Source organism: Spodoptera frugiperda, chromosome 31, assembly GCF_023101765.2.
Source record: "Spodoptera frugiperda isolate SF20-4 chromosome 31, AGI-APGP_CSIRO_Sfru_2.0, whole genome shotgun sequence".
Taxonomy (NCBI): Eukaryota; Metazoa; Arthropoda; class Insecta; order Lepidoptera; family Noctuidae; genus Spodoptera; species Spodoptera frugiperda.
In genome coordinates, this window is record NC_064242.1 from 6,011,490 (window position 1) to 6,024,367 (window position 12,878).

General features: G+C 33.4%; 2 protein-coding genes across 3 annotated transcripts in view; one reads left to right on the plus strand and one right to left on the minus strand.

Annotated features, from left to right (window-relative positions):
* The window catches only part of LOC118276055 (endoribonuclease Dicer), a 48,932-nt gene that overhangs the window by 15,827 nt on the left and 20,227 nt on the right, over positions 1-12,878 (minus strand). For both annotated transcript variants that reach the window (XM_035594188.2, XM_035594189.2), the window contains exon 27: positions 12,534-12,669. In XM_035594188.2, the coding sequence (XP_035450081.2) occupies positions 12,534-12,669 (136 nt within the window). The remainder of the gene's footprint in view (positions 1-12,533; positions 12,670-12,878) is intronic.
* LOC118276057 (juvenile hormone epoxide hydrolase) lies at positions 269-12,062 on the plus strand. The gene is made up of 7 exons (XM_035594190.2): positions 269-471; positions 2,089-2,268; positions 2,822-3,214; positions 5,898-6,055; positions 6,970-7,157; positions 7,820-8,048; positions 8,830-12,062. Exons 2-7 carry the CDS (start codon positions 2,089-2,091, stop codon positions 9,044-9,046), a joined length of 1,365 nt encoding a protein of 454 aa, XP_035450083.2. The 5' UTR covers positions 269-471; the 3' UTR covers positions 9,047-12,062.

Here is a 12,878-nt window from a genome sequence, read left to right on the forward strand (position 1 = left end):
AACAATATTTTACGGAACGATGCAAGTTTCAACAAAAAAAAAAACACCTTCAGATAAAAACATATTACCTTTCGTTTAAGAAGCATGTCGCAATGTAATTATTATTTATAGCTCTTAAGGGTAAAGGGTTACATAATATATTCGTTTCGCAGAATATAGGTACGCAGTAATGAATGTAAGATACAGTCAATAAGGGTTTTAATAAGGTCAAGGGCGGGGGTTTGCCGGCTGTCAGCCGTGAGTCGCCGGTTGGTGCGCCGAACTCGCGGCGAACATAATGTAAAAGATTCACAATACAATTTCGGCGATCACCGGCATCGCACGTACCATGTGTGGGCGAAAATAAATATTACGTATCTTTGTAAAGATTCCTGTGTGCGATATCAAAGATTAATTGTGTACAGACGATTTTATTTTATTAACTAGTGAAGTGTTTTGAGTTTTTTATTGAAAGTGTATTATTATATAAAAGTGAGTTTTTTTATTTTTATTTTTTTTGTTACACAATGTAGGTAATGTAACAAGTGAAAGGGTTTTTTAATCGTATTGGTTTTAGATAAAGTTTCGACAGTTATTTACTTTTGATTGATGTTACGGTGGGAATTACCGAATTATAAACGAAACTAGAACGTAGTTCGCTTTTCACATTATGAGAAAATACGGCAATAGCGTAGTTTTGTTCCCTCCAAAATAATAATGAAGAAATGGTTTTACAAAATAATCTACAGAATATTTTAAAAGTTGTTAGGAGTATAATAAAAATTACATAGCAAATAAAATACTGAATAAATTTTGAAAGTACATTTATACGTTATTATTTATTTTAAAATGTAGGTACTCGTAGGTATGTACTTTTAGAATGATCTTTGATCAGCCTAATCTTCTTTATCTTCCTTAAATTATGAAATACAAAAAATATAATTAATTTTAGTATATCGATCATGATTTTTATATACCGAATGATCTAGTTAAAAAGTATACTTATACCTAAATACAATAAAATTTTCGGTACACAAAATTTTACGAAATAAAATGCGATAAACCCGGAAATAGATAGATGTTCGATCTAAGTAAAAAAAAGACGCGGATATATTTATTTCTATAGAATTCGACAACTTTGAAAAACACAAATTAATTTAATGGAACTAATTGGTTCTACCTTCAAATTATCGTTTGTAAATTATACACACTTTAAATAAGAGTTTTAAAACTTAGTCTAGACATAGTAGACTACCCTGTTTTATTTAAAGGGTAGGCAGAGTTGTAAGTACCAATACCACTATAATCACTAGCTTATTAAAGCCTTGTTTAATGATCATGGTGCTTGTTATAGGCTCATGTGTGAAAGGGTTATATTGCCGTATAAAGCCAGGTACAGATCACCGGACCCATCTATTAGAGAGCAAGCCTATTACCATAGACAGCATAATTTTCAATTTCCGCTACCCAAGCCAAACTAGTATGACCATATTTGTGATAATTGTGTAATAGTATATGTCGATGACCTATAATTTAAATTCCTAATACCAGTGGGAGGTAGGAAACTCTAAAAATACAAATAATAAATAATTCAACGTACATGAAAAGTATATGTATAAATGCAGACATTTCCATAATATATATGCCATTTACGTAATTTAACGGAAACTTTCCAACGAATTTTATGTATACCAAGTTAGGTTCCCATTTCGGAGAAAATTCGGTTTACCCACTGTAGGCAATTTGTTCTCCAGGGGCTCACCAATTCCGCGAAGGGCCTGACTGTTGCCGGGTAGCATCATGGGATTTATTAGAATATTTCTTTACTCTCGGCAACTTAAATGTAAATTCGGTTATTTGATCACCTTTTCCCGGAGTTTAGCAGTTCACTAGAAATGTAATGAAAAAAAAAGTCAACTGCGACTTTTCTGCTACGCCCACGTTTTTATCCCTATGTACGGTATCAATTGTAAAGGGACCGTTACTTGTACCGTTACGGGAAGTTGCCGACTTTATTACGTTCGTATTAAGAGGGATTTTCCAATATTTTTTTCTAGCTACCTTCCGATTTGGAGCGTAAACCGTAAAAAAATATTTTATTGCTTTCAGATGAAGTTAATAATATCTACGATCGTGCTTTTAGCAGCCATCTATCTAGGTTACAAGTTTATGTTTGGAAAACCATCGAAGCTACCTGAATTAGATCTTCAAAGATGGTGGGGTGCCGGCGTTAAGACTGAGGGGCAAGATGAATCGATCAGGCCATTCAAGATCGATTTTAATGATAGCGTAAGTTAAACTTTTAGAAAAAACTAGCTTTAGGTATTCGACAGAAGAAATCGTAACACCTAATATAATGCCTAAATTTTGCGCTTGCAACCAGTTATAGTGCCTTGATAACAATTTAAACTTCCAACAAACCATCACGTTTATATATTTGTAAAATGTATATGCCTATAGACAGTTACGATATAAGTCAAATTGTAATAAGAGGCAAGTCCAATACCAAGCACTGGATACAATTCCAGACGGAGGTACTGAGAATTTCGCAATCGAAAACCCAATGTAAAGATGACTTTGTACTAATAAACTATTAAACACTTACTATTCTGAGTCATGTAGAACTTTTAAAAGTCTTACAATGAGAATCAATTCCCATGTGCCTAAGCAAAAACCTCATTTACGCTTCTTACCGCCGTACCCACAATCATTTAATGGTTACTTAACCCAATCCTTAGCAATTATTTTCAGAACAAAATCGTTACTAAGGAATATTTTAAATGTCTCTGAATGTGGCAGCTAGAATCAAATATGATAATTAATTAATTATTTTATTTTACAGATGATCGCAGACTTAAGACAAAGATTAAAAAACAGGCGCCGGTTTACAAAACCACTAGAAGGTACACAAGCACAGTACGGAATGAACACAGATTACTTAGATGCCATTCTGAACTATTGGGCTAATGATTATAACTTCAAAGAGAGGGCAGAACTGTTGAATGCATTCCCTCATTTCAAGACAAAAATCCAGGGCTTAGACTTACATTTTATTCATGTCAAACCTAAAGTAGATGGTAATAAGAAAGTTCTACCGCTACTTATGTTACACGGCTGGCCAAGTTCGTCCAAGGAGTTTGCGAAAGTTATACCTATTTTGACTGCGCCAAAGCATGGATATGATATCGTTTTTGAAGTCATCGCTGCAGATTTGCCCGGGTTTGGGTACTCTGAGGTAAGAATCTAAGAATTATGTTATATCTGTTTATTTTCTGAAAGATCAGATGATTTAATACGAGGTTGTTTTAAGTTAAACGAGATCGAAACGAAAGCGCGTTCGGTGCACTGATTGGCAAGCGCGAATGAAACAACCAAACCAGTCAGAGCGCCGAACGCGCTTTCGTTTCGTTTTCGTTTAGTATAAAGCAAACTCGTACTAATCTGAAAGACAGGATAATTGAAGACACACACGATTTTCACAAAACGATTTTTTTAAATCGAAAATTCTAGTTACCGTTTGCCCAGAGGTTCGAGGTTCAAACGTATGTACATGACTAAACATGTTATTGGTAGGTACAATATATTCACACTTATGTGTGAATCTGTCAATAGGCCTCTAATACGATTTTCGATCAAAATAGTCTTCAATGGAAAACCTCAAAATAACAAGTTTTATTTATTGAACTTAATAGGTAGGTAGATTTCAATGTATTTAAAGTGTTTTAATTTAAATACATTAATAGAAATGACTGCTAATTAAAATAATCAAATATCTATCTTATACTACGTTTTGATCGCGACTGTGGTCGCGATATCGAACATTTTGTTTATTCATTTATTATATTATTTTTGTCTTTTTTGTCGGTTACTTAGAAATTATTGATTGTTTTATAAATTGCATCGCAGATTGTAATCTACTAATCTCTAATCTATTTTCTAATACAGAAGAAAATAATTTTACAGAAAAAATGTAGCAAAAATTCCAGCCAGCAGCATTAAAATTCTTTCAATGACGTGTTACAAACAAACAAACAAATTAACTGTCGTATTTATATTTTTTTTTTATTATTTTAAATTCCGCGTCAGGATTCACACATTTCATTACTATTTTAGTACAAACATTCTCGGTGTTAATTGTGTTTCTGTATGTAGGTATATCGTAAAAAAAATCGGAAATGTACTTATTACATAGACAGTATGAAATCGAGACTACGATAGAATTTCGTTTTCCTTCGGCCCAACGTACGAAGTAGAAGAACATAGAAGTATGAATCGGTACATAGATCATCTTTAAGAATGAATTCTAGAAATTAAAAACTGATTTTTATATTATATCTATTGACTTTTTGTCAAAACCTAGATCGATTCAAATATTTTAGATAAAGTTCCATTTTTTATTCAGCTGACAGTGCCCATTAAACTGGCGATAAATACATAGAAAAGAAAGAGAATCCTAGACAATACAAAAAATTCAAGTACAAGTGCAGTAAATAAACACTATTTTAAAATATTGCATCACGAGTCTATGAGACTAGACTATAAGTAAATACTAAAACACGCACCGTCATGCAACTTTGTTTAAATGTAGGTACATTTTTTGTAGGTACATTTAATTAGAGTTATTGATGGGATTTTGATACTAAAGACATTTTTATCTCATCCAAATTATTGTTACATTTTTTTTTAAAACGTTCCCCCTCATTTTGATTTTGTCCTGTGTCGTGGGTGCGTTTACAGACATACAATTTCACATGCACATGACACCTAGACCCGAAACAACAATTTGTGGATCACACAAAGAGTTGCTCCGTGGGGGAATCGAACCCGCTACATATTACGCAGCAGCCAGTTGCCTAGCCACCGTGCCAACCGTGCAGTCGTTTCCTTATCAATTGATTTTGTTCAGTATTTTACCTACATATTAAAAGTCGTGATACCAACTAGCGGAACCCGCTAACTGTGTTTCGCCTCGGAAATATTTCTGCACATCTTTGTTAATTTTTTCTTCCTAACAATAACTGAACTAACAAAAAATCCTAGCGAAATCGGTTCAGCTGTTCTCGAGATTTGCGCTTAGCAACACATTCTACGATTCATTTTTATATTAAAGATTATGTTCCTTTTAATACCTATCTCTTTTTTATATGTAATTATAATCTGAATTGCTTCCCCAATGCAAAACTATTTTAGTATACATATTATACCATTCTCGACTTTTTCCATAGTTTTTTGTAGTGCAACGTCTTTTTTAATTTCTGATCTCATCTTAACGCTTCATAGTAATAGCTAAAGGTACGAATTTTCAAGCTCAGTGATTTAACTCCGTGATTTATGTAATTTAAAATGACCAATATTGAATGATTGTCAAGTGGTTACATATATGACGCATCACTTTTAATTTCGGTATGAGTAATACCTACACACAAAATAATATCACACCTTTTTAATCCTCATAGAAGTCAACACAGGTACATACTTATACACACATTGCAACGTCACTCCTTTTATCCCCGAAGGGGTAGGCAGAGGTGCACATTACGGCGCGTGCCGTTATACAATGTACACCCACTTTTCACCATTTGTGTTATAAGTCCCATGTAATAGGGGTAAGCCTATTGCCCTACACTGGGCACAATTGCAGAAGTTTTCCTTTGCCCGACCCGGGAATCGAACCCGAGACCTTTTGTCCGGCAGTCGCACTTGCGACCACTCGACCAACGAGGCAGGCTACACAGGCAGAGATATACATACATTCAGTATTTTTCAACTGATAAATTATATCAAGTCCCCCTATAATAAAGAAGTATATTGTCAGATACCAGATATACACTCCAGACTCTAAAAAAATCGGAAAACCCAGAAAACCTATATTTGATGTAGGTGTGTTACATTTTGACGGTTTTTTTTTTCTTTTTCAGGGAACGAATAAACGAGGACTGAACCCAGTGCAGATGGGAATTATGATGCGCAACTTAATGTTCAGGCTTGGTTTCAACAAGTTTTACATTCAGGGAGGAGATTGGGGCTCACAAGTCGCTTCACACATGGCTACTCTATTCCCAGAAAATGTATTAGGGTAAAGTACACTTTTTATCAGATACACTTCACTTGACCTATTACCAAATAGTTGGATAAATACCAGCTCAATCATTTGGTATCTTATCTTGTGCTGCTAACACTATCTATCTATATTGTCTCAGACCCCACCGGTTATTCCCCTAAAAGGCAGGTAGAAAGTAAAGTAAAGTAAAATAACAAAATATTAAATGTGGGAGAGCCATACTTCGGTACAATTGGGCCGGCTTGACCCGAGTGATACCACGGCCTCACCGAAAACCAACGTGAAAAAACGCTTATGTTGTGTTTCGTCGTGTGAGTTAGGTTACGGGCAGCTAAATGCCCCATTCCCCGAATCCCCAACGATCCTCAAATTCTTAACACCGAAAAAGCCGGCAACGCACTTGTAACGCCACTGGTGTTTCGGGTGTCCGTGGGCGGGCTGATTGTTTACCAACAGGTGGTCTGCTCGTTAACCGGCTTGTCCGCATAAACACAAAACAAGATCTTGTATGTTGTATTAATGTTGTAATAGTCTCACATAATCTCAGGTGTAGCAGTTGTTTTTGGCGGACACACTTCGTAATACCTACTAGATAGATTCAGATTGCCGTGCGCAGAAGTACCTATGTCTAATATCAGCTTCGATTTTCTATATTTTTGTATTTCACCAACAACCAACTAAGATCATAATTTTACATAAGTTCAGGCGGCTGCAAACATAATACTATTTGATTAAATGTGGCTGAATTCAAATGATCTGTTTGTTCTCATCAATCGACTATTCGCAAGTGCGACTATCATTCAATTAATTGATGGCATTGCGTATTTCATTAGGACATTTTCTATAGCAGTTGCCTAAAGTGTGACCTTGTAAGTGTACTGATATTCCCCTATGCCTCAATTTATCATAAAAACTCGTTCATTTTCCAGATATCACTGTAACATGCCAGTATCGTCAAGGCCAATCAGCCACGTCAAGTTACTGATTGGATCATTGTTCCCAAGTTTTATTGACCCAGTTGGCCATACAAGAGTGTACCCGCTGAAGAAGTATTTTAGTTACGTAATGAGAGAAAGTGGATATTTCCATATTCAGGCAACTAAACCGGATACTGTAGGTAAGGATGGTTCAAGTAACATACTTATTTATTGAAGACTGGTTAACGTTGCTGGAGTTTAATTATTAAAGGTTCCGCTAGAGACATAATTTTGTTGATCCTAAAACTGATATAACTTTAGAAACTTTTAAATACAATGTGGAGGATCATGGTTAAACATTTATCTGCCTATTCCTTAGCGGGACTCGAGTTTAGACTTCAGTTTCTATAAACAAAATTATTTTACGCAAATGGTAATACGTTGTGTCACAAAATGAGAAAATATGTCTCGAATGCCGGAGTAACGTTCTGTAAGTAAACAAATGAGACCTCGGCCATGATCTTGGGCAACACAACATTGGAGTCTGTATATTAATAAACTACACACTACCTACTGCTTCTCGATTTGCGTTCCTATGATGACAGTTATTGGGTACAATATGCGATGAATATTTTATTACTATAATGTAAATATCTAACAAATCGATAGTTGCAACTGAACGACGAGCGAATTCCCAATTGATTGGATTGGAGAAAAAACTAGTTTGACTTTTGACATTGTAAAAGTTTGGGCAAATAAGAGTGACAATAAGTCTTGCTAAAAGCATTTACTGTTGAAAGAAAACTGTTGAAGGCAAATCCTCCGCTAAGGCTGTTAACGTGTTCATTGCCTGTTGTTTCAGGTGTTGGCCTCACGGACTCACCATCTGGTTTAGCGGCTTATTTGATGGAAAAGATGGCCATGTGCAGTAACAGTGAGCAGTTGGACAAACCACACGGTGGTCTGGCTAACCTTGACCTCAACGATGTACTGGACACAGTGACCATCATGTGGGCAAACGAGTGCGTCGTCACAGCCACGAGATTGTACGCCGAAAGCTTCTTTTACCCAGAAATTAATATTCTACAAGAGTAAGTTAGATTTTTTCGAAATTATACCTAATTATTATATCCAATAGTTATTATAATTAGGTCACGATTTTTTTTTTTTCGTTTGACGACTTTTTTATAGCAACGGAAATAGGTACCTATATATTTTTTTGTAACTACAGTCACTGTTCAAGGATACTCGATTTGTTTCAAACAACGACGGGGGTTCGTAATTATTAGTTACAAGCGTCGTAACTCAGTTAACGAGTACCTTTTATAAGATAAAATAATTATAATATTTATTGTGGCAATAAAAAGTTTGAACAACAACAAGAAATCTCTGTTACATAAAAATCTAATTTTACACATAGAAGGAGCGAGCAATCAGCTGTCAGAGTTGTTTACATTTCTTTGCTATTTGGAGTTCGTATGTTTCAAGGATATGCTATGTGGGTGTAAACAAGTAATTACAATAAACATTGTTGTACATGTGACTACTTTATCCATGAGGTTATAGTTGTTGACAAGATAAAGACACATTGATAAGGTTTTTTTTTCTTAAACGACACTTGAAATTTTCCAATGGGGTACTGGATTTTTAATGTCAACCACTATACTTATATTATATTTTATAACATTAGAAAATAAACTATAGTAATTGAAATCAAATAAAGCAATTAAATCATGATTTTTAAGTCAATAGAAAACTTTTGAAGGCGGTTTGCCTGCGCTAATGTCGGTCACCGGTGACCACCACGGCGTTCAATGTGTTAATAGATTTCTTGTACAAAATCATTAATTTCCTTATAATTTTCTATTACAGCATACCAACGGAAGTTCCAATGGCTGCCCTCAAATTCCTATACGAAGTTGTCTACCAACCCGATTGGATAATTAGGGACAAGTTCCCCAACTTAGTCAGATCTACATTGATCGATTACGGAGGCCATTTCGCCGCTTTACACACGCCTAAGGAATTTGCGGACGATATATTCGCAGCCGCCGAGGCATTCCTCGAATTCCATAAAAAACAAAAATAAGGCGCCACCTAGTAACAAATTCCGACATTCTTTCCTAATGACGAAAGATTAATTAATTTATTTACATTTTGAATAATTATGAAATATTAATTTATTTATTGTCTGGCTTATAAATACACAACATAGTCAGTGATTTTAATGCTATAATAAAATTAATTAAATTATTGAACAAAATATTATAAATAATAAAGAACAAATGATAAGTATTTGTAATTAAGAAAAAAGGACCAACTTATTGTAGATTTTTTTTTAGTTACCCGACTGCCAAGGAAGGGTTATGTTTTTCGCGCGTATCTTGTATGTATGAGCCTAATATTCTTTATTACCTCATTTCTTCGAAACGGCTTGATGGATTTCGACAATCAGGGTATCGTTGGATTCGTCTTAATTACCCAAGTGTTCTTAGATATGTGACGTAAAACAAAAACCAACATGGCGGCCGTGAGGCGCCCTAGAGAGTAGTAAAAAAAAATAAAAAAAATTATTTGCTACAATATGGGTATCAAATTAAAGAGCTCATCATGAGGATTCCAAAATGGTATATCACTGACATATAGAAAAAAAATACTATGTGCAATTAGGTTCTAAATACTCGTATAGGTACTACGCGACGCGATTGACTAGCGGTTTCTGAACTGTCGTTTCGTGTCGCGGGTGAAATCTTGAGAAACACATAGCCGTATTATAACTAACTAAAAAGTGTTAAATAAAAATAAATAAATTAAAAAAATTAAAAAACCCGACTGCATAAAAAACACTTTAAATAAAAACTGAAAAGTAAAAAACAAGCTTAGTCTAAAAGTGTAGATAGCAATGCTATTACCACAAAATTAAATAATTTCATAATCAATACACAAAAAATAATAATCTTATGCGAAACATAATTGAGTGCAACAGTCGGGACCCATATTGAATGATTTTAGTCTAGTTTATTTAATGGGTCCCGACTGTTACACTCAATTATGTTTCGCATAAGATTATTATTTTTTGTGTATTGATTATGAAATTATTTAATTTTGTGGTAATAGCATTGCTATCTACACTTTTAGACTAAGCTTGTTTTTTACTTTTCAGTTTTTATTTAAAGTGTTTTTTATGCAGTCGGGTTTTTTAATTTTTTTAATTTATTTATTTTTATTTTTAATTTATTAGTGATCCGTTACGTCTTGTTATTGATTAGTTGATTACTAATCGACTCGGCAAAGTTTGTAATAATAATTATTTAGTATTGAAATGATTAATTTCTAATTTTAAAGTATTAAGAATCAGTGATTGCATCTAATAGTAATTCAAAGTAGATTTTAGAGTTGTTATTTATTGATATTTAAATAAAATTCGTTTTTAATCACAATTCACCGGAATATTTTTTTATAAATGGAATTCTGCATGAAAATTATTTAACATTTTTATTTATTTACAGATTTTTAATATTTTTTTATACTATTTTATTGATAAATAATGTACATACTAGATGTAAGAAAAAAAGCATGAATTGTTGTGTATATTAATAAATCATTGTATAAATTAATCTGTAAATATTTAAGTTAGCTTCTTGTTGTAATTTAATTATAAATAAATAAATATCAAACATAAATATATTCCAGTTTTTAGAACAAATAGTTGTAGGAGCATTACAAAAATATTGTACACGTGAATTTTGTGAACAAAAGTAGAAAAGGTTATTTTAATTTCATTAATGATTTTCTGTTACTATCCCTAAGAAAAGTATTGGTATTTGGCAAAGAATAAGATGAAACAGTGAAGTTATATATCCAAGAATCGTATTACATGGAACTCTTAATAAAACTGTACCCTTAGTACGAGTTTGCTTTACGTTGAACGAAAACGAAACGAGAGTGCGTTCGGCGCTCTGATTGGCCGGCGTGAATGAACCTACCAATCATAACGTAAAGCATACTTATACTAAGGGTACTGGTAAAAATATTATTTTAAATTATAAGGGCATCTCTATTATTTTTCACCTTTTAAGGCCCAAAGATCTCCTTCTTGGAATAAAGGCAAGATATCTTTATTTTACTGACTGGTGATTTATATTTTAAGCCAATTACAAACAGTTACTTAAGAATACTCTTACTAAATCAATAGTTGTAACTAAAGAGTTATTAAGAATCATTAATGTTTTTAAAATAACCTTGTATATGTAATTAGAAAGACTGTTATTTGTCAAGTGTTTAAGGATAGTGTTAAGTATTTTAAGAACATTGTCAGTAAAACGAGTTTTAACTACTGCCACGGCTATGCCAAAGTCGACTTTCTATTCTTGGTATTTTAGTTGATTTTTCAAAAGCAAGACCTTGAAGACATACGGTAGGATAGAAATGAGTGGACTTTGTTGTATGTCGTAAAAGATTCGTTTAGTATTTTGGTGTCTGTTAAAAATTAACTATCTTGTTTTCTTGGCTTTATGAACAAAGTTTTATATATTAGTTTTAGTAAAATATCAATACTTAAGTAAATAAGAACAACATTACTAGTGAGAAGTGAGTGCGCTACTTTACACTTTATTTTAGTTGTTAACTGACTGACTGCCGTACTTGAGATAGTATTTGAATGGGTACTTAACCCAGACCTTAGCAATTGATTTCGGAACAAAATCGTTACTAAGGAATAGTTTAAGTAAACATACAATGTCTCTGAGTGCGACAGTAACTAGTTATAAAAATAATAATTGTTACAAAATATCTGCACTAAATAAGGCTTTCCCCTGATTTGTAAAAAAATGTAAAAATGTTACAACTCACTTTATCTTTATAGCTTTTTCAAATCAAAATTAAATTATCATTGTTTAAAAATAAAATATTCTTTTACACTGCAGGTATAGTTTCAAAGAATATTTCAAAAAGTTTTATGCAACAACTTGAAACGGCTGGTTATTTCCTAAAATACATAGTTTTAGTTAAAATGTACAGCAATTAAAATATTTTTGTACTTATTGTAATAGTTGAAAAATGCATGTTTTATTGAAAAAGAAAAAGCTTGAAATTTTAACTTACAACTTGGTTTTATTTTGCCCTTACTAAGAAGTAAAATTAGGAATGAAAGTATTGTACCTATAGTACCTATACCTTGTAAACATGGTTTATGTACGAGTCGGAGAATAAGGCTGCGGTTCCACTGAGGCGGAGTGGAGCGGTGCGGAGAAGAGCTGTGCCGCGATTCACCAATCACATGGCTTGAAATCCACATCTCTTCTTTTCAAGCCATGTGATTGGTGAATCGCGGCATAGCTCATCTCCGCTCTGCTCCGCTCCACCTCATTGGAACTGCACCCTAAGGCACAGGGATTAGAATACTTCTGATTTGCAGATAGCACTACCGACCGGTCTAAAAAATGTCCATTTACATTGAAGAGTAATACAAAACAGTGATCTGGACTTAGAGCAATGTATAAGAAAGTAAAAACAAACTTCATCTGTATTGATATATTTTCTTTACTTTTATGCAACCAAATATGAATTAGACTTACCTGCTTTTCGTTTATGAATTTTTCAACTTCTTGCGGCGCGAAGAAGCCAGGCACCATAAAATCTTTCCTCGGACTAAATTGTTCTATCTTCATCCTACCAGCCAGATTGAACCTTTCTCCAGCATAGTAAAGGTTTCTGAAATAGAATACTGGTTTTTATTGCTGTTGTTTTAAAGCTTATTATTGAATGATGCCTAATTTATATTGTTTCAAAAGCAGTAACGAGCGAGACGGAAAAAAAATCATATAGTTTTGTTTAGCATTATTCAATTCAAAAATCTTTGTGACAAACCAAGCTGATTTATACTTTAAATGTGATAGTTTTAGAATCTATAATCAAATGAC